The sequence below is a fragment of the Meriones unguiculatus genome, chromosome 21 (assembly GCF_030254825.1).
Source record: "Meriones unguiculatus strain TT.TT164.6M chromosome 21, Bangor_MerUng_6.1, whole genome shotgun sequence".
Lineage (NCBI taxonomy): Eukaryota > Metazoa > Chordata > Mammalia > Rodentia > Muridae > Meriones > Meriones unguiculatus.
The window spans coordinates 17,321,228-17,348,075 of NC_083368.1; the positions used below are offsets into that span (position 1 = coordinate 17,321,228).

The 26,848-nt window shown below is 45.1% G+C and overlaps 1 protein-coding gene across 1 annotated transcript; it reads left to right on the plus strand.

Moving 5' to 3' along the window:
• Window positions 1-120: 120 nt before the first annotated feature.
• On the plus strand, window positions 121-26,278 carry LOC110542232 (solute carrier family 40 member 1-like). The gene is made up of 9 exons (XM_060374208.1): window positions 121-159; window positions 1,031-1,139; window positions 9,937-10,022; window positions 10,654-10,813; window positions 12,776-12,891; window positions 13,281-13,407; window positions 16,847-17,560; window positions 22,087-22,364; window positions 25,903-26,278. The coding sequence occupies exons 1-8, from the start codon at window positions 121-123 to the stop codon at window positions 22,359-22,361; spliced, it is 1,626 nt and encodes a 541-aa protein (XP_060230191.1). The 3' UTR covers window positions 22,362-22,364; window positions 25,903-26,278.
• The last annotated feature ends 570 nt before the right edge of the window (window positions 26,279-26,848 follow it).

A 26,848-nucleotide genomic window follows, 5' to 3' on the forward strand; every position in this document is an offset into this window, starting at 1 on the left:
TTGATTCTAAGCAATTTCTGACATATTTGCAAGTACTAATAGGCCTTTTTTTCCCCATTAAGACTCTTGGTGGATGTCCCTGACTGTGTCCAGGTTTTTCCAAGACAAGAACCTTCGAGCATGTCCTTCCCCGGGCCCCCAGGAGTAGCTGAGCCCCAGGTACCGTTCTAGTGCTCTGAACTTTAGGCCCAGAAGGGCCCCTGCCAGAGCATATTGTGCTGGGCGGTCACGGGAGGCAGAAGCTGCTGGCCTCTCTTTCCATAGCGCACAGGACACATTTGCACCTCCAGCACTTTCCACACAAAGCGGTGTGTGGTAGCAAGGCCCGCGTGTGGCTCAGAAGCAGTTCACCGCGCTGCTCTGTCCTTGCATTTGGCCTTCCGGTGAGAGACCCGAGCCCGACGCTGTCTGTGTTTGGTAAGCAAAAGGATTAACTTTGAGAGAATGCCTCAGTTTTCCCCCTATTAGGAATAAAATAGTCATTAGCAGAAATAAATCTTTTCTCCTTGTGGACGAATGTTAAGGGAAAAAAGCTTTTGTTTATAACTTTCATTAGGTGTAACTTGTTGGCCTAAATAAATTTACACTGCTGGAAATTAAAAGTTGGGAAAAGTAACATGTTAAAGAAGGATAAATTGCATATTCTGTGGCCCCTGGGTTGAATGGTAACGCAGAGAATTTGTACAGACTCTATCTTTAACCTTTGTACGTGTATTTGATTTAATAAAAAAAGATTACTCTCTTGAGTCTCTTATCACAGCTCTATGAATGTTCCCTCAAATAGTTGGTTTGAGCATTAATAATTAGCCTATATGTTGGTGACAATTGCTATGGCTTTATACATGGGCAATAAAGCCCTTATAATGAATTATACAGTTAACACTCGACAATGCCATGAGGGTGATATTAATTGCTGTAATGGAATCCAGTCAGAATTAAGTTGATTAAGCATGCTGACATCTTCCCGAGAACAGCCATATTGTGGTTGCTAGAATGAACTTCTTGCTATTTGAAACCTGTTTTCTCTTAGCCTCTAATCATGGTGGGAAAATCGACTGACATTGAAAACTCTGGAAACGAAGAGAGACAGACCAAAGCCTCAGACAACAGGCGAACGAAGGGAGAGATGAGTACTGCTGGTAAGTTCCGGCCAGCTGGAACTTTCTTCCTGAGAAAGGGACACTCGTCCCTCTGTGGGGAAGACCTTGCTGCAGTCACTCTGCACGCAGCAGCTGTGATTATGCAGAATCGAAGGCTAGACAAGCAAAGGCACTCAAATAACATTTTCCCATTTCTGTGAGTCTATTCTAGACAATTGATTTTACTAATTTAAATATCACAACACAATTAGCTTTGTTTTCCCACCTCTTTTTTCCAAACTTTTTGGGCTAATTCCACTTTTTAATTCCATTCATAAACAGTGTTGACGGCTTCATGCACACAATTAGCGGCGTAATTACCCCCAACACTGCACTAAAAACATCATCATGGTCTCCTGGTCCTTCTCTCACCGGGCCGTTGTGAACTGTGGCGTGGGAACCTGTAGTGAGCCGGAAGGAAGCCTGTCCCCAGGGAGGGCCCCTAGCTCTGCATTAGGCATTCAAGGTGCTCTCTGTGGCTGTCCAGCTTGCATCTGTGTGTCCTTCCAGAGCAGCATACACTCCTCAGGAGACCAGCTCCACGCCTACATCTTCCCAGCAGGGAGCTCCCTTTACAGTGAGCTTAGAAGGGTTACAGCCTTCACTCCAAGCCTTTCTCAAATCGTTCCAGGGGCTCTGCAGGCCTCAGGAGCCCTCTTCCACTGGGACGTGACTTTAACCTCATAAGAGGAAGAAACAATGAACTTTCCTTTTTCATTGGAAGAAAAAGTGAAAAATTCCCAAGCCCCATTTGTCTCATTACATGACAAATTTCTCCAACCACAGAAGCAACAATAGGGGAATCCTGAGCAGGTTCTCAAATGGTATCAAAGAATCAATATTATCTTGGGAGACGAGCGTTGTGGGTCTGAAGGAAAATGTTCTTCTTAGGAATAAAGCATTATGATACCTACAACTTATCCCCCACATTAAAAATGCAAATGTGTTGTGCGTGAGATGGCTCAGCAGGCAAAGGCATTTGTAGCCCAGGCCTGACAATGTGAGCTCAACTGCTGGCACCCAGAGCTGTCCGAAAGGATGACATAATTTGTCTCCACTTTAGGACCAGGCCTAACTTTAAAAGAAAAGCCGTCACTCCCAGAACTAGGCCATAAGTCACCAGTCCTAGGGACTAGGTCATAGGTCACCAATTCCAGGAACAAGACCATAAAATCCGTTCTTTGATCTCCTCCCCGGAAGGCGGAGCAGCCTTACCAGGCCACAGAGAAAGACAATTCAGGCAGTCCTGATGAGACCTGATAGGCTAGGGTCAGATGGAGGGAGAGGAGGACCTTCCCTATTGGTGGACTGGGGGAGGGGCATGAGAGGAGAAGAGGGAAAGAGGGTACAATTGGGAGGGGCTACAGCTGGGATACAAAGTAAATAAACTGTAATTAAAATTTTTTAAATTAAAAAAAATCACCAAAAAACAAACAAACAAAAAGATCATAAAATCCCCTACCCAAGGAACAGCCTGGAGATGACCACAAGAATGGGAAAATATCTCAGGATGGGGCATCTGTGCCGGGCAACCCCACCTCGTCCTGTAGTTAAACGTTCATGGCACAGAAATGCAGCCCACCGACCCCCTGGATGCAAGCCGATTAGGAATTCACCCTTGTAACTTCCCCGACACCCACCAGTGAGGTTTTAGATTGCCTAACCCTTACTGCAATTTTCCTAGTTCCCTATAAAAAGGCCTGTGCACCTTTGCCTAGGGTCGCCATTTCGGAATAAGACACTCTTGCCAGTTGCGTATGTGAATGGCGGTCTCCGTGCGGTGATTTCAGACTTAATGTCCTCTGTCTTCCACGTGCACTACAGTCATACAATGTCCCCCTGAAAATCTCTTTCTCTCTCTTTCTTCCCCCTCCCCTCACCCACACATAAACGACAATAATATAAGTAAAGTAAAAGTGTACACACAAAGCAAATATGGAAAATATTAGAAATAGTTGAATCTAGACACTGGGTTTATGGGCAGTCACTGCACAGTGATTAAAGGTCTAGGGAACAGTGGAGGTTCCGCGGCTGCGCACACAACACAGCTGACAGGGGCTTAAACTTGAAAGACATTTGTTCTTTGCAAACCAGGAATTTCAGTAGTCAACTTGGGCAGGATAGGACGTGCATGGCTCAGAGTCTGGATTCACCCTGGGTTACAAGGTGACATTCTGACTCCGAAAAAGGGAGGGAGGGGGAGAGAGAGGAGGGGAGAGAAAAGAAAAAGAGAGGAGAGGAGGGGAGTGGAGGGGAGGGAGAAGAGAGAGGAGGGAGGGGGGAAGGTTGGTTGATGGGCCAGCTGATTCTGTCAGTTTGTCTGGGTAGCCTCAGCAGACTGGCTTTTGACAGTTAGTCATGACTGCCTGGCAGCTGGTGCAGCTAGAGGCACGGCAGTCTGTATTAGACTCACCTTGGAAGACAGACATCCATTGAGAGCCAATGCCTCTGGTATGGCTGCCTTGTCATGCGGCACATACTGGGCCCTCTGTTACACAGAAAAAAAGGGGAAATGATGGCAATTTGTCACTTCCTGACCTGAATAGGAGCCCTTTTTCTTAGAAAGGAAATGGAGTTATTTCACTAGACAGAGAAGTGGTTTTAAATGAAACTAAAACCAAACTCATTGTGTGCAGGGTCCTGTTGATGTCCAACTGCAGATAACTGGAGCTCAAAAGGAGAATTGGGGTTTCCTAACTGTGCATGGTCTCTTGAACCTAAGGAAATGGAAACTCACCCTCCACAAAAACTACCTTTGTATTGTTGGCAATCCATTTCAGAATACAGTGAACTTTTTAAGTCTGTTTTCATTGTGCTAGACACTACGTCAGAAGGGAATCTATTTCTTGTCTCATGATTAGCCACAGCTGGTCAATTGTCCTGTAAGTGCAAGGCACTGTGCTAGGTGGGAGCCTGTTCCTTTGTTTAAGCAAGAAGAATGTTTCTGGCTATTACACAAAACCCTAAAATAAATCTGAGTCATTTCTTTAACAAAGAAAGAGAAAAATGAAAGCTTCAAAAACCATGCTAATTTCCTTTCCTCTCCAGCCCGAGTGAGCTTACAACTGAAAACTCATGACGCTGAACTCTTTTTTTTTTAAACATTTCTCTCTCTCTCTCTCTCTCTCTCTCTCTCTCTCTCTCTCTGTGTGTGTGTGTGTGTGTGTGTGTGTAGAGAGAGAGAGAGCCCTCAGAGACCAGAAGAGGGTGTTGGATTCTCTGGAACTGGAGTTGCAGGCAATTGTAAGTGCCATGTGGGTGCTAGAAATTGAACCTAGGTCCTTTGCTCTGGCAGCAAGTGCTCTTAATGATTGAGCCAGCTCTCCAACCTCATCTGGGCTCTATCTGTTGACCACAAAAAGAGGCACAACTAGACTTTTCTAGATCTGTTCAGTGTCCCCTTCCCTTGACTTTTTTTTCTTTTGACAAAAGGTGCAATACGCTCAATGTGCAAGTGTTGGGATGGATTCTCAGACAAGTAATAGGTATATAATCGTCAGGGAGGGAGGCGTGGCTGTGGGGCTAGGGACAAGTCCTGGCCTTTGTCACCCAGCTCTTGTCTGATGATCTGGTGTGTGGGGTTCACCTGAAGTCTGTCCTGGCCCATAGCTGAGCACTGCTATGAAGAGCTGGGCTCTTCTCTGATAGCAGCACAGAAAAGCAGTGGCTGACAGAACTCCAAGCTGCTCCTGCCTTTCGGCCATCTGTCGTCTGAGTTACACGTAAGAAACCCAGTAAGCAAGCCAGGTATGATGGCCAACGTCTTTAGTCCCAGCACTTTCGATGCAGAGGCAGGCGGATCTCTGTGAGTTTGAGGCCAGCCTGTCTACAAAGTGAGTTCCGGGATAGCCAGGGCTCCACAGAGAAACCGTCTCAAAAAAAGAGAAAAGAAAAGAAAAGAAAAGAAAAAAAGAACCTAGTAAATTGAGGCTGGTTGCATGAGTCTCTGATGAGCCAGAGCCAGGAGGCCAGGGTAGTGTGTTAAGGTTCAGATAGTGGTGAGTTCATCAAGGAGAAACAAGAGGAATGTGTGAGAAAGGAAAGGCGCATCACAGCAAAGGACTGGAAGAAAGAAAGAGCAGCGAGGTAGGAGATGAACTTTGGAGCTAGTTAGCCGAGAGCAGAGCGTACAGGCTCTATCATAGTTTGTTCATTCCCTAAACAAATTCTCCTTAAAGGATAGGTCATGTGCCAGAAACTGTCTGCGGTGCTGAGAACGTGGCTGTGAACTGTTTTCCTTGTGGAGCTTACCCTCCAGCAGGAAGAGCAAGTCATAAATAAGACACAAAATTAAATCACATAGTCTAGTCTAGTATAGAATTATGTAATATATTAGTGACAGATGGAGAGGAATTACTTACTAACAAAGGAGATAAGCAAGTATGTGGGTGCCGCAGTTAGAACACAGAGGTTACTAAACTTCTGTGGCTGCATTTGAATCTGTTAAAATGAAAAGTCTGAGGCAGGCTTGCCTTTAATCCCAGCACTCAGGAGTCAGAGGTATGTGGATCTATGAGTTCAAGACCAGTATGGTTTTGAGCAAGTCCAGGACAGCCAGGGCTACACAGAGAAACCCTGTCTTGAAAGAAAGAAAGAAAGAAAGAAAGAAAGAAAGAAAGAAAGAAAGAAAGAAAGAAAGAAAGAAAGAAAGAAAGAAAGAAAGGAAGGGAGGGAGGGAGGGAGGGAGGGAGGAAGGAAGGAAGGAAGGAAGAAAAAAATAGAGGAGAGAGAGAGGAAAAGAAGAGAAAAGTTCAAGGCTGATGAGGTCTCTGTTAGCTCACAAATCGATGCATTAGCCCACTCCTAGGTTGCTTAGCCACCTGTCATGTCACCATTGGTCACTGCTTCAAGGGGTCTAGGAGAAAAGGACCCCTGACTCTTACTTCCCTCTCTCTTTCTCTCTGTGGCTCTCTCTCTATCCTCTCTGCTCTCTCCCCTCTCTCTGTTTGGGCTTTCCCCTCCCCCTACCATGTCTCTCTCTTTCTTTCTCTCTCTCTCTCTCTCTCTCTCTCTCTCTCTCTCTCTCTCTCTCTCTTTCCTCCTTTCTCCATCTCCCCACCCAGAGAGCTAGGTCTACCCCAGTCCTGCTCCTCGCTCAACTCCTTCGTGCTCTCTGCTTTTGTCCATAGGTGATACCTGTTTAGGGTGCCTGTCCTGCCTCCTCAGACTGGGCTGTCTAAGGCTATTAAGTTTTTCCATTATCTAACAGGCCACTTCCTTCCAAGTACCAGCACACCATAATCCTCTCTCTGCACTTGAGCAAAAGGATAGAGCAAATATTTCCCCGGTGTCACTCAGAATAATGACTACTTTAAGCCAATGGAAAAAAAATTCTGGGAATTCCCAAATTTGTATATATACCATATATTCTCTGTTGTCCTGTGTAATACCAGGTTCACGGGACCCTCAGAGACCACCAGGAGATGACTCAATGAAATAGCAAGAGAGCTTTGTTACAAGAGCGAGCAAACTCGGGACCAAAGTCCCACTGACGCAGCAGTAGAGAAGTGGGACCCTGAGCTCTGAGTGAGCAGGGTTTTTAAAGGGAAAGTCTGTGATCAGGGGGTTTCCATGACAGCAAGCAGGGGGCACATGTTTCCATGACAGCAAGTGGGGGGGCATGTCTTGATGTTACAGGATTGGGTAAAAGTTAGAGGCACATAATCACAATAGCTATTCTTCGAAACTATATCTGAAACATTGGGGAGAATTTTCCCACCCGATTCTGAACTGATTCCTATTGATTATTGCCAGGGAGATTGTCCCTATTTTCTATGAAGCATTTATTCTGTATTATTTCCTGGAGGCTGTTGCTAGGAGAGTTAACTTTGTTTTCTGCCAAGTGTACATTCTGTGATATTTCCTGGTACCTGAATTCAGCTCCCAGTCAAGATGGCTCTTTATTAAAATGGAGTTATACTCAGGCTAACTAAACTAGGCTAACTTAAACTCTTCACCTGTATTTTTATTTAGCCTAGGCTACTTTCTGAAAGTATATTAATGCTAAGTAACACTTTACTTTCTCTGAGTTATGCAAATTTGCTTTGAATATATGTTCATTTTGAATTCAATCATCTTAATGATTTGAATTTCTACATTTTAGGAGCAACTTTGATCTACCTCATGAGTCCAAGATTTTTGATTTATGTAAGCTGTGCCTTATCAATATGGGTAAGATGAATTATGAAATTAATGTTTTTACACTGTTAAGAAAACTTACATTAAAGATGTTGGAATGTCCAAAAATAATGGGTACAAAATACATGTGTTTGTTTAAAATGTTTTAAATGAGCTGGGCATGGTGGATTTCAAGTTTAATCCAGCACTCCAGAGGCAGAGGCAGGTAGACCTCTGAGAGTTCAAGGACAGCCTGGCCTACAAAGAGAGTCCAGGACAGCCAAGGCTGTTACACAAAGAAGCCCTGTCTCAAAACAAACAAGAAAGAAAGAAAGAAAGAAAGAAAGAAAGAAAGAAAGAAAGAAAGAAAGAAAGAAAAGAAATACGAACAAACAAAACAAAAATTTTTAAAAAGAAAAAGTATTTTAAATGAGCAACTGCAGAATGAATAGAAAATGCACAACACTTATGTATAAAGCATGATTCTTAAAGGGAGCAGGATGGGGGAGGGAGAGGCACAGCCAGCTTGAAGCCAGCTTGAAGCCATCTCTCAGGGACCATTCTCAGTCTCACCCTCCTCAACACGTCTCCTGGCATTGCTTCCTTGCTGTCTTTTGTTTTTTGTTTTTCTTTTCTCCAGCGTGACTCTGGTGTAGACAACCGTTAACGGTGTCATTGTTTAGTCTTTGAAGGGTGCGTAAATGAGATCCTACCGAGTATATCTATCTCCTTTAGTTGACTCTCACGTTCATAATACTGACCTTGTCATGAGCAGCCCTGAAACTTTTCATTACTGTGTAGATCTCCTTGTGTGACTTTTATTTTCCCAAAAGCCAGCATTGGTTCTGCTGATTTTCAAAATGAATTTATTTTTAGTATTTTTTTTAGGATGTCATCCAACATATTTTGATAATATTTGCCCCCAAGTCCTCCCCTTAATTTCTCCTGGATCCGTGCCTTTTCCTTTCAGCTTTATATCCTCTCTTCTGTGTGTCTTCATTCTCATTATATTTTCAGTTGGTGAAGTTTTGACTTCTCTCCTTCCCTCCTTTCTTTTCCTCACCCCCTCTCTTTCCTTTCCTTTTCTCCCTTCCTTTCTCCTCCCTCTTTCTTGCTTGCTTTCTATGCTTGAGACAAAAATTGGTGTCTTGCTCTGCCATTAAGCAATGGTTCTAGCCCTCTACTCTTACCTTTCTTACTTTTATTTTAATCATTCTTTTGCTTTCTTTGAGGTTCATTTGTTGTTCATTTTTCCACTATTTTTCCCTTGTGGCATGCTCTCAGCTGTCTCTATGTAGCCCAGGCTAGCCATTAATTTATGATCCTCCTGCCTCAGCCTCAGGCATGGGACGTCATGTCCAGCCCAGTTCTAACTTCTAAACACACATAATTTGCTTACTTAGCCTTTCCTTTCTAACAGAAACATGGAAGATCACTACTTTCTTTAATCATGCTTGTGATAAGTTTTACTGTATTTTGTTCGAATATTTTATTATTTCACAATTATTGGTTTGATCTATGGACTTCTTAAGAATTAATTTATAAAAAGCCAATGAGAGTTTTTAGGCTTCTGCGGTAGTGGTTTTTATCTTAATTGCTGTAAAGTCCGAGAACATGAAGCTAGTCCCACCCCACCCCACTCCACCCCCGTCACATGGCTAATTTTATGATTTGCTGCGTGTGTATTAGATGGTGTGTATTCTGAGTTTGTTCCAGCATTCGTAATGAGACTCTTAGGTCTTACAGACTTACAACTACACAGCACATTTAATGCACATTTATCTACCCTTTCTTACCCTATCAATTACAAAGAGAGAGATGGGGACTTAAAGGCACCTCCAATGACTGTGATCTCTCACTTTCATTTGGTACACCCTTGTGTCAGCTACTTGAACTCTTGTTCATAACCACAAGGAGGACTGGAATTTGTATCGCTTTCTGATGAATCAAATTTTCATCAGTACAAAGTGGCTCCCTTTGTTTCCACTAAAGCTTTTAATACTGGAGTAGGTTTGCCTGGTGTCAATTTAGTGATCAAGGTTTCTTCGGGAGAGTGTTTACACAACTCATTACTACCAATCCCTTTACTTCCACGTTTTCTTATGTTTTTAGAAATACTTGTCTTTACACAGACCATGATCATGTCTTAATGTCCAACCCATCCATCTTAGCCTGTAACTGGAATAGTTGGTTCCCTTTTACTCATTGTTAATTGGTGTTCTAGTTAAGCCTTTTATGTAATTTTGTGTTTTCTTTCTACCTGGCTTACTGTGAGTTTCTTGTTGTTTTTTTTGTTTTGTTTTTTGTTTGTTTGTTTTTTGTTTTTTGTTTTTTTTTTTGTCATTTTATCTTTCTGTGCTTCATTATGAGTTGCTTCTTCTGACAGTTAACTGACTTTTTAAGTTATATCCGGTCTCCCACGTCTCCATCCTCCTGCCTCTGCTCCTAAGAGCTAGGGTCACCATGTCCAGCTGCTAGCAACTGAATGTTTGGTTTTAGTGTCTATGGTTCTACTTTCAGCTCTAAGAATTTTATTTATCTGTTTGTTTTGTAAGTATTTTTGACTCCCTGCTCAGCTTGCCAGGCTTGTTGTTGCTTTGATACAATAACCATTATTTTACAGCCTGTGGCTGATGACCTGGATTTGTGCCGTCTCGGTCTTTGCTGTCGTTCATTGTAGATTTCATCTATGGTGCTTTCCTTGCCTTCTACAACTGGCTGTCTCTGACTATGCGCTGGACATCCTGTTTAAAAATGGTTGCGAGCGTAAGGTGAAGCTAAGACAATGGCTTTTTCCTTAGAAAGGCTTGTGATGGCCTCCTCTCACAATCACATGGAGCTGCTAGCTGCTGTCTCTGACTTCGGGCTGCAGTTGCTGGTGGGAATGATAAAGCTTGTGAGCACTGGTTCATCCGGGTCTAAGGGCGGAGGTTTCCTGGACCATGCCGATAGGGGGCAGCCGAGCTGTGAGCCCACCGGTTTACTCTCTTTTCATTCACCTCCTTGCCTTGAGGGTGTGGTTCCAAGCATTCTAGGCTCTGAAGAAAGCGCTTCTTTTGGCTGATAGTCTGAGGCAAACAGAGCTTCAGGGCTGGTTAATCTATTGCTTTTGACCAGCAGATGTTCTCAGGGTATGCTGGTAGTTGTCGTTTTATGTTCTTCTAAGTGCTTGGTATTTTCTCGTTAGCTTCTTCTTCTTTTACGCTCTTGATTTTTGAAAATATTTAAGGTCATAAGTACATTGCATAAGATAAAGTCATAGTCATTCTCCATAAAATATGCTTTCGACATCCTGTTTTGAAAAGTTAGTGTGCCTTTTGGGGCAACTTCGTCTTTCTGGGGTTAATTATCCTCCACCAGTCTCAATGGTTAAAGCTTTGGCTTTTTTGTCTGGCAGGGAGACGGGATGTGGCACTTTGCTATGTCTGTGTTCCTGATAGAGCTGTACGGACACAATCTCCTCCTAACGGCAGTGTTTGGCCTAGCGGTGGCTGGCTCCGTGTTAATATTTGGGGTTTTAATTGGTGACTGGATCGACAGGAAACCGAGAAATGAAGGTAATGCTTTTTTCTGGGGTGCCGAGGACACGCGGCTCCCCAGCTTTGGTACCTGATGTCGTGAAATAAAGTATCTCAAAACTGTGCTGAGTAGCAGTGGGTCTTAAATGAGAGACTCTCATAGAAAGAGTGGTTCTGCTCTGGGTCACTGTCGATTTCCACCTTTGGAACACATCAGTGTGAGTTAGTTGGTTGTTATTGTGCAGTGCTGTGGATCAGACTCAGCTCCACACATGCAGATGAGCACTCGGTGATCCAGCCACATACCTGAGCCCTTGAACGGAATGTTAGATTGGGCTCTTTGCTTGCTTGCTTGGTTTTTCAAGACAGGGTTTCTCTGTGTAGCCCTGACCGTCCTGGAACTTGGTCTGTAGACCAGGCTGGCCTCGAAATCAGAGAGGTCTCCTGCCTCTGCCTCCTGAGTTTTGGGATTAAAGATGTGAGTGAGTCACCAGCACTGAGTTTAGGGATTTAGATTCTTACCAAGTACATGTTTTCAGTACTGAATTGTCAGAAAGCATGTTTTCTCTTAATGTTCTAGCATTACCTGTGAACCCAGAACATGTTTTTTGTTTTTGTTTTTGTTTTTTTTTATGTGTTTATTTTTAGTCAAGACAGTTTCTATGTAGCAGAAATGCCCTGTACGAGACAGCTAACCTCAATATTGGAAACTTACTTGCTCAAATGGAGATCTCCCTTTAGCCTCTAATGATAATATCGTCATAAACTCTCCCTTTGCCCAGGAAAAACATATGCCTTCCTAAACTGTCTTGTTCTTAATATTGACTACTCAGCATAGCTATTTTTAATCATATCCAGCAGACTTGGAGAGACAGGCCATTGAAAAGTCAATTGCTTTAAAACCTGAAGTATTACTCTTTAGACCCAGTTGCTACAACTCAGTCAGAGATGTAGGAAATAAAGCCAGGAGAGTCAGAGAGTCAGCCTTAGAATTTCACATTCTCTAGATTAGCTGTAACCTGGGTTGTTTTGTTTTATTTTGTTTTTTGTTTTGTCATCTTCCTTTGCATTTTTCTTTACTTGCAAAGTTCTGTTAGGCCCAGTAAGAGCCTAAATATAAGAAGGTATGAAGAGAACTCAGGAAACTAATCATCCATCGATGCAAAAACGCAAGAGACTCTTCTTGACCATTGCACAATGGGTCACCCCTGCTGGTCAGCTAGGAGTGGCCCCGGGAGACAAAGACCTTAGGTTTTTAAAAGACACAAGGCAGGAATCTCCTGGGGTTGACTTCTTGGCAATTTAGGATTGGATGAAGTGTTTAACTTTTAAAATAATTGGTCAGTTCTGGTCACCCTTAGGTCCAGTCAGCCCTGTCGTAAATATCTGATCGTCAAGTCAGTTTGGAATTTCCTGCCATCCACAGTTAAATGTGGGAGGGTGATTAACTCATCCCATGTCTGTTCTGAGGAGTGGGGGTTACAGGCTTTGGATCAAAGGTCAGGAGAAGGATTGGGGCCATTTGGCCCAGTTTCCAAACAAAGCCCATCTCACTAGCACCAGATTTAGTAGAGATCTCTGCTTGTTCTCTTCCTTATCTCTGCCCTCACAGATGGCTAATGCCAGGAACTTTTACATTCCTTGGTTCTCTGGAGAAGCAGTAAGAGGCTTTAATTAACATGGACCTAAAACTTGCAAATATAAGTTATAAGGCAATTAAAAAAAACATAGGTTACAAAGTTAGTCTGTTCAGTTCAGCTCTGCTTTTCTTGCTTGGTTTTATTTTGCATTTTTTTAAAATGTTGCAGAGGCTTTAGTGCTCACGGGGCCTACCTTTTGAATCCTACCTAAGCCTGGGATTGCTGATGGAAATGATGAGCCCGGTGGGCACAAACAAGCACGTGGTAAAACATAATGGCTCCATATTAGGTGGTGGTGTAACTGTGATCTGCCTCCTAAAGCCAACAGTAAATATCGGGCCCTGGGCGTTTCCGTTTGCAGCTGCTCATGCCTCGCTCTTCATTCAGAACGCCTCTGTCACTGCCTGCTGTGTGGTCCTGATGCTGGTGTTCTCCTACCAGATGGAGATGGAGCGAATTTGGCATGGCTGGCTCACCGTGAGTGTCTCCCCTCTCACACCTGCACCTGCACACTATCAACACACCCAACTGTCTGTTGGGAGGTGCTCCCTACCTAGCTGCCTCACTGTGCCCTTTCGTCAGTGCCCTCCAGGCCCCTAGTTTCTGAGTTGGAGCCCAAATCCCACAGAGAATGAGGCCGCAGAACACCAGAGTTGTCTGCAAGGTACAAATTAGCATTGCGCCTGGCCTGATGGGGGAGAAGAAGAGAATACATTTAGCTTAGACTTAACATAGCCTGTTCCTCTCAAATGTCACTGGGTTCGTTTATGTGTTCCTCAGGATGTCAGATAAATAACTGTGTTCTTCTCTGGGCCGGGAGGTCTATTCTTGGCCTCCCTCCAGCCTCTTCTTCCCTCCTTTGGTAGGTGGCTTGCTATGCAGTGGTGATCTCCCTGGCGGCTGTGGCAAACCTGGCTGGCACCGCGCTTACCATCACCATTCAGAGGGACTGGATTGTGAGCCTCACCGGGGACAACAGAGGCCAGCTGGCTGGTGAGCACTGCCACCCTCACGGTCCTCGGATGGGCAGAGAAGCAGAGATGACGAGCCATTCAGGGCTCGGGGAAAGGCCATAGCATAGCTTGTAGAAGGAATTTGGAGCCAAGCAGATGTGGGATTGCATTCAGCTGGAAGCTGCGCTCTCTTTCGCCAGCTTCCTGTCTGGGGGCAAGTTCTCAACCTCTCTGAACTCAGCTTCTCTCACCTATAGCATGGGGCCAATACACACATACATGCACGCACACACACTTGCAAGCATGCATGCATATCCACATTCATTCGATCTGAGCTCACTTTGGCGAAGGAAGGATTTCGTGAAAAGCCAGGTAGGTGTTTGTAAGTGCTTAGCACAAATCTGCACAGAAGGAACGCCCAAGAGATGACCATCACCGTTAGCACCTAACGCACAGGTAGTCGGTGGTTCAGGAGGGAAGCTTTTCATTTACAGAGGATCCGGAGGAGCCATTTTAGACCTAGACAATAGGTGAAGGAAAAGATTTCTAAATTCCAGTGATAACCTCCCACATTCCCCACCAAAAAAAAAAAAAAAAAAAAAAAAAAAAAAATCTCCTCCAGTGTGACTGTTGATTCCTGCTGATGGTGGAGGTGGAAATTCGTTTTCTAGTAAAGGAGCTCAGCAGAACGGTCTGACAGCTTGTCTTTTCCTCCCATTTAACGAAGTGTGCACAGCTCCCTTTGCAGTGTGTTCTAATTGCCCACTTAGAGGGGAAGATTTCAAGCTACCCTATACTTGAGCGTTGTAGTGCCTGAATGTTGATGGCCAAGATAAAGGAAGCTGCTAAGGAGTCTAAAATACATGCCTTGCAGAGCATCACGTTTTCTTTTTAAATTGCTCGTATTTGGATATACGGTGGCTTCAGTAACAGCCCCCAGAGTAAGAGCTCTGCAGATAAAAGCTGGTGAGCCTTCAGTGTGTCCTGTCTTGGGGTCCAGAAAATCTTACTCTCTCTGTTAATTTCTTTTAAAGGACTTCAAAGTAGAATTTGGCTCCCGTTTATTTATTATAGGTTTGGAATGAACTCGTGAATATTTTCTTCACTGGTGGTAAAATCCATCAGCTTTGGAGTCTGATGGTTTGGATTTTGAGTCTTGGCGCCATCGCGTTCTTTCTCAGCAATTCTGAGAAAACAGTTTTTCCCGTGTGTGCCTCCGTTTCCTGGCTTGTAAAATGGAAGTACCGTTGCCTTCTCAGAATTGGGAGGGTTAACTGAGATGAGCGTAGGTAGAAGGGTCAGGACTGTCTCCCTGGCACAAAGTAAGAATTCTACGCTTTCTCCTCTCTCCTCCAGTCACCTTCCTTCCCACACCACTCTGCTGGTTATCAATTAGAGGCCCTTACCGATATTGGCGTTGTAAAGACTATTTACCAATCGAATCATTCACATCCCACCACAGCTGGTCTTGCAGTTGTTTTCCAGGTTGAAAACACTGCTGCTTAACCTACAGACAAGCCTGCTGTCCCCACCATTGACCCTGGGGTAGCTGTCAAGCCCAGTGAGAACACAGTGTCAAGTTCACCAGGAGGAAGGCGCCGGCCACCCACCGAGTCTGTGTTTCCTCCTCTCCCCTGCAGGGGTGAACGCAGCAATGAGGCAGCTGGACCAGGTCATCAGCATATTCGCCCCCCTGTCCGTGGGCCAGGTGATGGCGTGGGCATCTCATGTGATTGGCTGTGGTTTCATTCTCGGATGGAACTTGGTTTCACTTCTTGTAGAGTTTCTATTTCTGTCCAGGGTTTATCAGCTGGTTCCCCAGTTGGCTGTCAAGCCCCAGCGGTGCACAGCGGGGTGCTTCCTAGAGCGGCAGCCGGAGGCTGTGAACATCCGAGGTAATGCAAACCCGGAGAGAGCGCTTGCTCATTCTTTCCAGTCCCCCCGTGTTAGTGTTTCACTTATTCTTTGCAGACCGCGCGTCTAACCACATCTTACTATTTTATCCGCAAGTGTGCCTAAAAACAGTGATAAACGAGAGGCCAAAGGGTCATGAAGTTCACATGACTTGACAGCGTTTGTGGGGGCGGGGCTGGGCGGGGCAGGGTTCCTTTGTACGGTTCAGTGGATTACGAATAACTTCACCGACTCCATTCAGAGAAGGTCCAGCGCGAGCAGCGTCCCCGGGACCGCAGGATACAACCTGCGTCGCCTATCTCGCCATCTGGGAAGACAAATTACTCCTTCCCATCCTGCTTGTCAACACCTTCCCCAAAGCCCCTGAACTTGAGAGAGACAAATGTGTGGAGGAGTCTGGACTACGCTTGGAGCAAGATAAAATAGTGTACCCCTGCAGCGATTTTTAAAATTAGAAAGTCCTAAGCATGGGGGGGGGGGGGGGACAGGGACAGGGACACTGCCCGTACCCCTGACCACCTCATTCTCCTCAAGGGTGAGCCATCTTCATCTATCAACCACGTTGCTCATCTAGTTGACTCAGTTTCTCTGTCTGGGCTTATGACTAGCACTCATTTTTCTTAAGTTGTTTTTTAGATAAAGGCCGCCAGATCAATTTTATGAATGGACTGTATGTATTGGAGAGACAAATAGATAGAGGTGTGTGCTTAGATGGTGAATGGACAGATGGGTCTCCGTCAGCGGTAGATCAATAGATGGGGTACACCCCTCTCATCGACCACGGGTCGACTATGTGAGCTTTCATGGCTACTTTATTTCATAGTCTCTGCCTTTCTGCAAAGTAAGAACAATTTCGCCAGGATACCGGGAGAATTAGGTAGGGTAGTCTACACAAAGCCGGCTTTTATCCCCCCTCATATAGTAAGGCTGAAGCCAATGGTCCATTGCTTGGCTCCTCTAGACTTTGCAGGGCTCATCTTCCTTGCGCCGAGCACCTCTAACGCAGTTGCAAGTTTGTAATCCACCTCCACAAGCACCTACTTCAGACAGCAAGCACTCACAGCGGTTTCCAGGAGGTCATCCTCACATTTTGAGCAGGTGACGCTTTTTCTTCCTGCTCCCTGAACTAGCCCTTCACTTTCTGGGCTGTCACATCTCCTTTCTCTGTGCCTTCGCTTGGCTCTCTCCTGAGCACAAGCTGAGACAGTGTTCCACGGTGAAAAGCGCTCTGCTTGAAACGGGATCCAGGAAGGAGGGTGAGGAAAGGGAGAAAACACAGGAAAACGTGGGGAGAAAAACCGATAAAGGGAGTGGTGTGACTATGCAATGGGAGAGAGAATCGGGAATCTTCAGACACTGTTGGTTGTACCTCAGGATTGTCCCACTAATGGCCAGGTAAATGGGAGTGTTCATCCAGCAACTTCTGTCGCTCATTGGTGATACTTGTCCCCTAGGGTGTTTACAGAAAACTGTCCAGTCTAACATGGAGACAGAGGAGCCTGCAAGGGACCTTGGAGGGGCCGTGGCCATATATTGAATTGAAGCTTATCTGGATTTTATTTTAGGTGAAACCGAGTTTTGGGGAACTATGTATAGATTCACCAACAACTCCAGAACCCTGGAAAAACTGAAGGACCGCAATTCTAGCCTTGAAGAACAACGGGCCACAACCAAAGGTTGCCTTCTTCGCTGCCTGCACAGCACGCGTCGGCTGCTCCACACATGCCGGGAGGGATGGGAGACGTACTGCCGACAGACCGTCTTCCTGGCTGGCTTAGGCCTGGCTTTCCTCTACATGACAGTTCTGGGGTTTGACTGCATTACCACAGGCTATGCCTACACCCAGGGCATTGGAGGCTCCCTGCTCAGCATCCTTACAGCCCTTTCAGCTGTGTCTGGCCTCCTGGGAACGATTCTCTTCACCCGGCTCCGGAAGCATTATGGCTTGGTCACCACGGGAGTCATTTCCAGTTGGCTCCACTTGGGCAGCCTAACACTCTGCGTGTTTTCCGTCTTTGCACCGGGAAGTCCTTTTGATATGGCTGCCTTCTTCCTCCCATTAAACAAGAACTCCTCTTCGAACCATGAGTTGCTAAAAGTTGGCCAGGCACGTGTTTATACCTTTAGAAGAAACCTAAACCAACCCATCTTCCCAGACCGCTCTCCTATTCACTGGACCAATAATACAGTCCTGTTTGATGGCCAGCAGGACCCTGAACAGCCTGAGTCTTACATGTCTATCATCTTGCTCTTCTCAGGTGTGATCCTGGCAAGAATCGGTGAGCAGTGGGTCACATGGGATGTGGGGTTCTAGAGCCCGTGGTGTTGATAAGTAATCTTGGAAACATTGGTCTCCCCACTAAGCCACTGTATATATTTTCAGCATCATTCATCAAAAACTCATTAATGTGTCAAGCACCGCCCTGGAGGGTGAGGACACAAGAGTGACTTGATCAGACAAAAGCCATAGTCCCATGGTGTGATAGCCTGAGTGGAAGGCAATAAGTAAATGGTTATAAACAGAGTGGCCAAGAGGATCAAAGAGGGGACGGTTGGTGACTTGAGAACACACAGGAAGGATATCAGGTCTGAGGGCTAGGAAAGTCTTACCCTAGGAAGGCACCCAGAGATCTCCAAAACACAAGCTAGATGCATGTCATGGAGAGGGATGGCTGCTCCAGGCAGTGGACAGTAGGGCAAAGACAAGTTTGAAAAGCAGAGCTTGAAGATTTGGGGAAGTGGAAATGGGGGCCAGGCATGTGCAGGCTACAGGCAGTAGCTATGGGAGAGCTGCGTTTTCACCGAGCCCCCTTTCTGTGGAAGAGATATGAGGTGACAGGAGAGGTGGTAACTTTATGGGAGCAGACATCCGGGCACTCCTCCCAGAGATAGGGAGGGGAGGACCCTAATCAGGAGTCTAGAACCTTCTCTTCCCTTCAGTGTTGTCAGCACTTTACCATCACACCCTGCCATTCACACCTGGCAGTAAGAACGTACTTGTTTTTGCTGGGGTGTGTATTAAAATGAAAAGGACTAAACATGGGTCCTTTGATGCCTGACAAACCTAAAATGCCAGCGCAGATCAATGGTGATGGTGGCAGGAACCAAATAGCAACACCCTGACTCTTGTGATTAGACCTACAGATTCCTGGCTGGGAAGGTCTGGGACATGGATCCCTGTGAGTGGGTTTCTAATCAGGCAGCACCATTACCTTGACAAAGTCAAGAGTTCCCACATTTAAGGTCGTTACCACAGAGTCTCCTTCAGTCCCTGTCAGGTCAAAAACTGGGGCACTAGGAAGGATGGAGGAAGCTGTCAGTCAAAGACCCGCTTCCCTTGTTCCTTTGCACAGACCTCCCCTGGGTACCAAATTTTCAGGAAGTTAACTAAAGCAAAGTCTCTGCCTCTTTGGGGCTCAGAGAATCACCTTCTCATCTCTGAGCCTTGGGGAAGTAGGACCAGGGGTCTGGGATGTTTCTCACTGACTTCTGCCTTGGATTTCAAGAGCCCCATGCTCTGATAAAGCTTGGAAACACTAAGAGAGAAGAAAGAAGCTTTGCATGGTGCTTCAAGAAGCTATAAATGGGCTAGCTTTGGAACCTCATTCCTTCATTCCTCTAATGTAATATACATGCAGGAACAGGACAGTGTGCCTCTGACTCTAAATGAGTGGTTTAGAGGTCAGCTCTTTCTGGGTGTGGTAGTGCACACCTTTAACCCCAGCACTTGGAAGGCAAAGGCAAGATTTTTATGAGTTCAAAACCAGCCTGCCCTACATAGTGAGATCCAGGACAGCTAGGGTTACATAGAGACCCTGTCTAAAGCAACAACAAGATCCCAGTTCTTTCATCCAGAGATTATCTGACCCTCAAGTATTTTGAGTGAGATATCTAGCAGGTGAGATACCTTTTATTTTACCTTTATTTCTACCCTTTTGTCACACAAACTGAGAGAAGACTGGCCAGGAAAAATTCATGTAATTCATATTAGGATACATATTTTGCTGAAAATGGAGGGAAAAACATTCCTAGCAACTCCATGCTACCAAGATAACTGGGCTTAACTTTTGAAAAGGAAATGCTCTCCTCTGGAAAGCCTGAAAGCAGAGCACACACCTAGTGTTCCATATTTCAGAGTTTGGCTCTCTCTCTCTCTCTCTCTCTCTCTCTCTCTCTTTCTCGGAAGGACATCTCTTAATCACAGTATGCCAAATGAGGATTTCAGAGCTGGCTTGACTCTCTTGGGGGATGGGGGATGTTCAGGAGCCTTGTTGCCTGATGTTAGGGAGACACCTTAGTCACTGTTTGCTGATCTGTAGGTGGGACAATGACAAGGGTGTTGGCATACTTTTAAAAAACTTTTTTTTCCATTTACTTTACCTTTTTCTCCCCACTCCACCCCAGTCCTTTCCAACACCCCAACACCAAGTAGGAGAAAGAAAGAAAGAAAGGGTTAGTGGGAGAGGGTTAGCTATTTCCTGCTGGTTAGGGTTGTCAGCTTCCTTGAAGCCAGTCCAATCCTCATTTCAGGAAGTCTCCATCTTCTTGTCTCACAACAGCAACCAGGAGCAGCAAGAGCAGGAGCAGCCTTGTTCCTTCTCCAAGCTCCATGCTCTCTGGGCTCTGGCATTTATTCTCTCTCCAGAGCCCTCAGATTTAAACAATCTGCAGCTGGCAAGGAGCTCCTCTCAGAGCCTGCACGAGGCAAATAGTCTGCTGCTGTGGATCATCTGAACCAGTCCCACATCCCATACCTGGGACCAAAACAAAACCATGTTTATATCCACAGCACAATGGTGCTTCCCAATCGGGGAGGTCTTGAGGTCACTCCTGTAGACAATTTGGCCAGCACAACATTTTTTAAACTATAGGGCCATCCATTAATGCTTGTCTTTTGTCACCATTGTCATGACTGGATTTTAGCTGTGGTTTTGGTGTTTGTGATATGATGGTGAAGTGCGGGTGTGGACAGGAAGACATAGGGGCCACTGAGCTTCCTGACTCTGCCCACTCAATACCATCAAGCATCACTTTGATGTTGGCTAGTGGTGTGGTATTGGAACTATAGACATTAAGAAACCGCTGCCCAGCGGGATGTACAGGCCTCTGTTAATATGGTCACTACGGTCAAACCTGGTAGAGCTAAGATCAGCGGTCCTCTCTTTCAGAGCAGCCTCTTAGGCATGTATTCAGGAAGCGTTTCCACTCCAAAACAAACCAACTTAGAGAACTCTGCCGATAGCCAGATTCAGCACATTACTTGGCAGCGAAGAACTAAAGGACAAAAGGGTTCACTTCCCCTGACAGCTTATCACCGAGGGAAGCCGAGGCAAGAACCCGGAGGCAGAACTGGAGCAGAGGCCATGTAGGAGCGCTGAGTGCTGGCTTGTTCTCATGGCTTGCTCACTTTGCTTTTTTTATAAAACTTGGGACCACCTACCAAGCAAGGCCTTCCACATCAATCATTCGTCAGGAAAATACCCCACAAATTTGAAGGCCAATCTGATGGAAGCTATTCCTCAGCTGAGGCTGCCTTTTCCAGACGACTCCCTCATGTCAAGCTGACAGAAACCCCAACCAGCACAAATGGCTTCCCTTTTTATAGTCTGAGGACTGTAACTCTTTACGCCCTTAATTTAGAACTAGTTCTCAGTGTATAATTAGCCCACATTGTACTGCAGCAACATCTTCCAATCCGTTCTATCTTTGTGAGCACCTCTTGCAGAGGACCAGGGCAGGGAACTTGAGCTCTGGGCCACAGTCCAGCACTGGGTGATGTCCTTGTCCAGCAATCCTGGAGGGATCTAGAGACCAGGACAGCCCAGAGGAATGGGAGAATGTCAGAGCCTGTTATCATAACAACATGGCTAGGACAGCCCAGCCTGGGAGTGACTGCATGAGCAAGGGTCTGCAAGGGAAGACAACTGAAGGCATAGAGTGATTCTTGTGTCATTTTTGAGTCCAGAGCTAAGTCTAGTAATTGGGATAAAGGCAGAGCCAGTGCTGCGTGTGGGGAAGAATCCAGGAGGCATCTGTCTGGGGAATCAAACAAGCTAGAAGAATCTGGAATGCTGATCTCTGGAGGGGCAGGTGCCAGAACCCCCAGAGAGCTGTGGCCATCCCGGGACAGCCTCACCTTCAGCACAGCTAGTGGGTCTGACCCTGTTTGATGACTGAGTGCTAGTTCCCAAGCTGCTTCTGAGGCAGATTAAAATGTAATCTCCTTATGGGGTTGAATTGGGGGAAGAGAGAAGCCTGATCCCCCTTCCACCTCAGGGAAGGAAACACTTGCCTTACGATGAACCGGGGGCACAGTGAAACACACGCAAAGTGACCTCACCGCGCGTCAGATGGTGCTAGTTGTGAAGGTGAATAAAAAAAAAAGGAGGGGGGGACTTTATTCTTCAAAAACTAACTGCAGAATAGGCATGGCAGCAAGGTGGGCCTTCGTGCGTCAGGCTTGTCAATTCTAGTACTTGAGAGGCTGAGACAGGATAGTTTGAGTCCCTCCTAGTTCAAGTGAGAACCTATGTGAAAACAGCACCGTCGCCACCAACAAATAATAAATTCCAGCCTCTGACAGCACTCACCAAGAACAGAAGGCAGGCAGCGTGATACACTGTGATTTCATGGAACCTCCAGGGGGGGAGTTGTTTGAAGTACCCCATCTCACAGACAAGAAAACCTGAGCAGCTGAAGTCTGCATTTAGGGGATGCAATGCTAGCTCATGCCAAAGCCACAGTCTTACTGAGGTCCTCTGACATGTCTTCATGTTTCTTCTTCCGCTACATGGCTGCCCCGTAGGCCTCTGGTCCTTTGACCTCACCGTGACTCAGCTTCTCCAGGAGAACATCCCGGAAGCAGAGCGAGGGGCTGTGAATGGTGTGCAGTGCTCTCTGAACTACCTCATGGACCTCATCCACTTTATTCTGGTCATGCTGGCCCCGAGGCCACAGCAGTTTGGCATGCTGGTGTTCCTCTCCATGCTCTTTGTGGGCACAGGCCACGTGCTCTATTTCTTCTATGCGAGAAGGAGTAAGAAGGCAACTGGGAAAGGTGCCGAGACACGCCCCACCTGAGAGGTAGGCAGCCCCGCTCAGTGCTCTGGGCAGCCTTAGGCCCATCACCCGCCCAGGATTTCCAGCTGCTTTGTGTGTGTCTTGTGCCTTGCTACAGCTGACAGCCAATATGTCACTTTCCACCAATGACATCACCTGCTTCTGGGTCTCTTCCTGGTACTATCTTGAGGGTCAAGGGGGAACAACTTGAAGATGACCTGTTGACTGAAGTCAGAAAGATCTTCCTCTCAGCTCCTTCAAGGGACTGGTTTTAATTTTGCCAGTGTCAAGGCTGTTAGAGCCCATGCCTGGCATACACGGAACCCTGCACCATCCCCAGCACCACTTAGAAAGTTGGGTATGGCTGAGTGTGGTGACCCACACCTTTTGATCCCAGAACTGGATAGGCAGAGACTGATGGGTCTCTGAGTTCAAGGCCAGCCTGGCCTACATAGTGAGTTCCAGGACAGACAGGGCTACGTAGAGAGCCTGTCTCAAGAGGAAAAAAAGAACGGGTGTGGCGGCACATGCCTATAATCCCAGTACCACTCCGGGGAAGTAGAGGCAGAAGGGTCAGCAATTCAGGGCCGTCCTCAGAAACAGGCTACCTGAAATCCTACTTCAGCAGGGGGAAAGAAACTCGGCGTTTTTATGTTTTCTTCTTTTCCGGGAGCTAAACTCAATCAGAACATTCTGGCTCATGCTCTAGCCAGACATGTTGGTTATTTGAATGTGAGTCTGTTGTTCCTCTTTGGTTAAGTGGCATTCTTAGGTTAAGTGTCCCTCGTGAAGAGAAGCTATTTGCTGGAGATTAAAACAATCTTTGCCTGGCTTACAGACCTTGTGCAAGGCCAGAGATTTTGCAGTCTGGTGGCCAAGGAGGGCAAGGATCATCTTAGCAATCAAGCTAAGAACAGATTCTGAGTAAGAATGTTGTTTGCAGTGAACACACGGGAAATTTCGAGTCACCACTTAGCCAACACGAATGCTAACATTAGAGGAAGCTAGAAGAAAACCTATATATCTTTAGGCTTAAAATCATGATTAACTACAGTTTTTTAAAAAATAAGTGTTATGCTATATAAGGTCATCTTATATAGTGAAATCAATAAGGCTAGCAATAAAACCCCCTTAGGGTTCATACTTTAGGGAACGTGTCCATGGGCCAGGAATAGCCTGTAACACTTGTACCTAGGCAGGTGGGTGGGTGCTAGGTGCCAGCTCCGGCCCATTGACTGGGTTCTGTCTGTTGAGAGCAGATAAGGAGTCAGCATTGGAGGAGTGAGTCAAGCATGGTGGTCAGGGGAATCTCAAAGCTCTGACTGACTAGCAATCAGATTATACAGGTTTTAGAGAACAAAGACAGAGTAATAATTATCCAAGTACAGATTATATCATTATATTATATTATGTCATATCATGTCATTTATGTCTCTGGACATGTGTTTGATCTTTCATTATATGTCTGGAGTTACAAGTTCAGTCACAATTAGAAAGTACAAATAGAAGAGATTTTATTCTTATTATTAGCCCTATAACTCCAATTCAAAGAATCTAAAGAATGTCTCCACCGAAGCAAACACACTTATCATATGGCAGCCTGCCATATAATAATTTGCAGTTTTAGAGCACTCCAGACAAACAGAAAATATCTGACCCGTTCTTTTTATGAATAGCAAGTATTAATACCTAACTTCTTTTATATAAATTTATCTTCTATTCTATAAAGTAGAAAAGGGTTATTCTACTCAATCTATCTTATTTACTGAGTTCTCTTCCTCCACGGGTGTACTCTCTATGACTCCCTATCTTTAATCTGCATTTTTCAGAGAGCTCTAAGTGTATTGTAAAAAGAGGTTTAGAATCTGTTACTAATTCTCCTGGCCAGTCAGTTTGTCAATTATCTCTATCTACCCTGCACCGATTTATGCTGTTTGAGTTTGCATAGGGGCACATACCCCAAGATGATTCCTGTAGTCATGGCCTCATTTAGAAATTCCTAGGTTTTGCTTATCTGAGTTTATCACAATCTCCAGGACATGAGGAAGACTTCTAAATAGTGGCCATATAAAGTTATTTCCCTAAAAGCACAAGTAAGTTTAGGACTTTCCTAAAATAAATACTCAGACATAATTTTCCTCGGAAGAGTCATAAAATTAATCATAATGCAGAAAGTCCCCAAAAATGCAACATTCAGAGACCAAAACCTAAAGGTGAGAGACAGAATGACAGCGATCACAGCGTTCAGTTCAGCTTTGCTGGAACTGTATCAGCAAACAGCTGTGCTGGCTTCGTGACTTCTGCCGTTTCCAGTGCTGTGCCAGGTATAGGAAGTGACATTTTCTAAGACAGAATGTTTTAACTTCTGTACTACTGACATTTTGGGTCAGACCATCCTCTGTCACAGGGACTGCCCTGTAGGAGATCTTGTAGCACCTGTTGTCTCTACCCGCTAGATGCTGGTAGCCACACGAAGTTATGATAATCAAGTGTCTCCAAATGTTACCAAGTATTTCCCCAGTTAAGAACCCCTGTTTAGAGGGCCAGGTGTGGTGGTCTACACCTCCAATCACAGCACTTGGGAGGCAGAGGTAGGCTGATCTCTGTGAGTTCAAAGCTAGCCTGGTCTACAAAGCGGCTCCAAGATAGCTAGGACTCTGTTACACAGAGAAACCCTGTATGGAAAATTAAAAAAAAAAAAAAAAAAACAAAAAACAAAGCAAAACAAAACAAAAAACCTGTTTAGGGGCGGGAGAGATGGTTTGTCAATTAAGAGCACTGACTGGTCTTCCAGAAACCCAGGTTCAAATCCCATGGCGGTTCACAACTGTCTATTACTCCAAGATCTGACAGACATACAGAAATACATTCAGGCAAAACAACAATGTACATAAAATATAAATAAATAAATAGATAAATAGCACAAAAAAAAGAAAAAGAAAGAAAAGCCTATTTAATAAGAGAAATGTGAAAACCATGGGAAGAATTCCCTCACTGTTAACAAAATAACAGGCTAGGGATTAACTCCATGAGGAATCTCTTCTTTAGCAAGCCTGAGGCTTTGGGGTTTAATCCCCACCATCTTGCAGAACAAAATCTCATTAGTAGCAAGAAAACTACAAAAGGGAATCTTCACTGGACTGACTGCTTTTTTGGCATAGCTCCATAAAAATAAAAGAAAGAAAAATTTGTTAAATATTTTGCTTAAAATAAGGCCCCGCCCCTTTTATTTAAATAAAACACTTTCTATAAGTTCTGGCAATATTTATGTGCCACCTCCCCCTATTTCTCTCCTTTCATAAAATGCCTGAAAGACTACCAAGTACATTACTACACACACACACACACACACACACACACACACACAGGACTAAGTGAAGACACCAGAATGAATCTTCATCTGGTTTTGACTAGGGAAGTTTGTACTTTCATGCAATGTCATGCATTAAATCTGTTGGCTCTTGATTTCCCTAATGAGCACACAAATATTTAGGCAGAGTGGGTGCAGAAGGAAACAATGTTTAACAAATACATATTGAAGTATTTTATTTAACATCTCTAGAAGTACAAGCTGCACGAGATGATTTGCACCAAGCAGTCCTGGCACCCTCGCCTCTCAGATTCTACTGTTGGAAATGATAGCGACTTCTCTGCACATCCTTCGTCCTCTGCTGATTCACTCTTCCTTGAGGCTCTGCGTGGTAGAACAGCATCACTGTCCTAGCCCACCGTGGGCCATTATTTCTTTATCTCCGTGGCTACTGATTTTGTTTTGTGTCTTAGACCAGTGTTGTCTAATAGAAATAGAATACAAATCATATATGCCCAACTTCAAACTGTATTTCATTTGACCCAATGACAATCACTGGAAAATTAAAATCTTTACTTTAAAATTAAAATCTTTACTTTCCACATTCTTCACATCTGATTTCTAAAAAAAAAAAAAAAAAAAAACAGCACACACCAAATTGAAATTTGTGCCGGCCACATTTCACGTGTGAATAGCCTGGTAGCCGCCACATCAGAACAGTTTCAAACTCTGCCTTCCCAAGTGCCACCGTGGAAGGTCAAGCCCTATAGTGGGTGCCACTCTGCCCTGGATACAGGCCAGGGCACTGTTCAATTGTAAGGGGGTTATGCTTCATTCTACCAACTGCAACATTCTGCTGTTCCCAGAAACGGATCAAGGTGACACGCACGAAACATTTTTTATTGAGTTTGATCTCTTGGTCTCTGACACAGACTGGAGGCCTTCTGGAGGTGAGGATGCTGGTGGTGGAGTTGCTTTCAGTCACCGTGAGCTCCATCAAGGGCCCATTTAGTCTTGTTTGTAAGGGCTTTGATAAACTATGACTGCATCACAGAGTATTGGGATCAGAAGGCTTCAAATTATAAATTATTAATACAGGGTAAATCCCGAAAGGGCAATCTTTCTGAATAAAACAAAAACAAAAAACTGTTAAGCACATCCCCAGCTGCTCCTGTTTAGTCTAATCATGGCTTTCCTT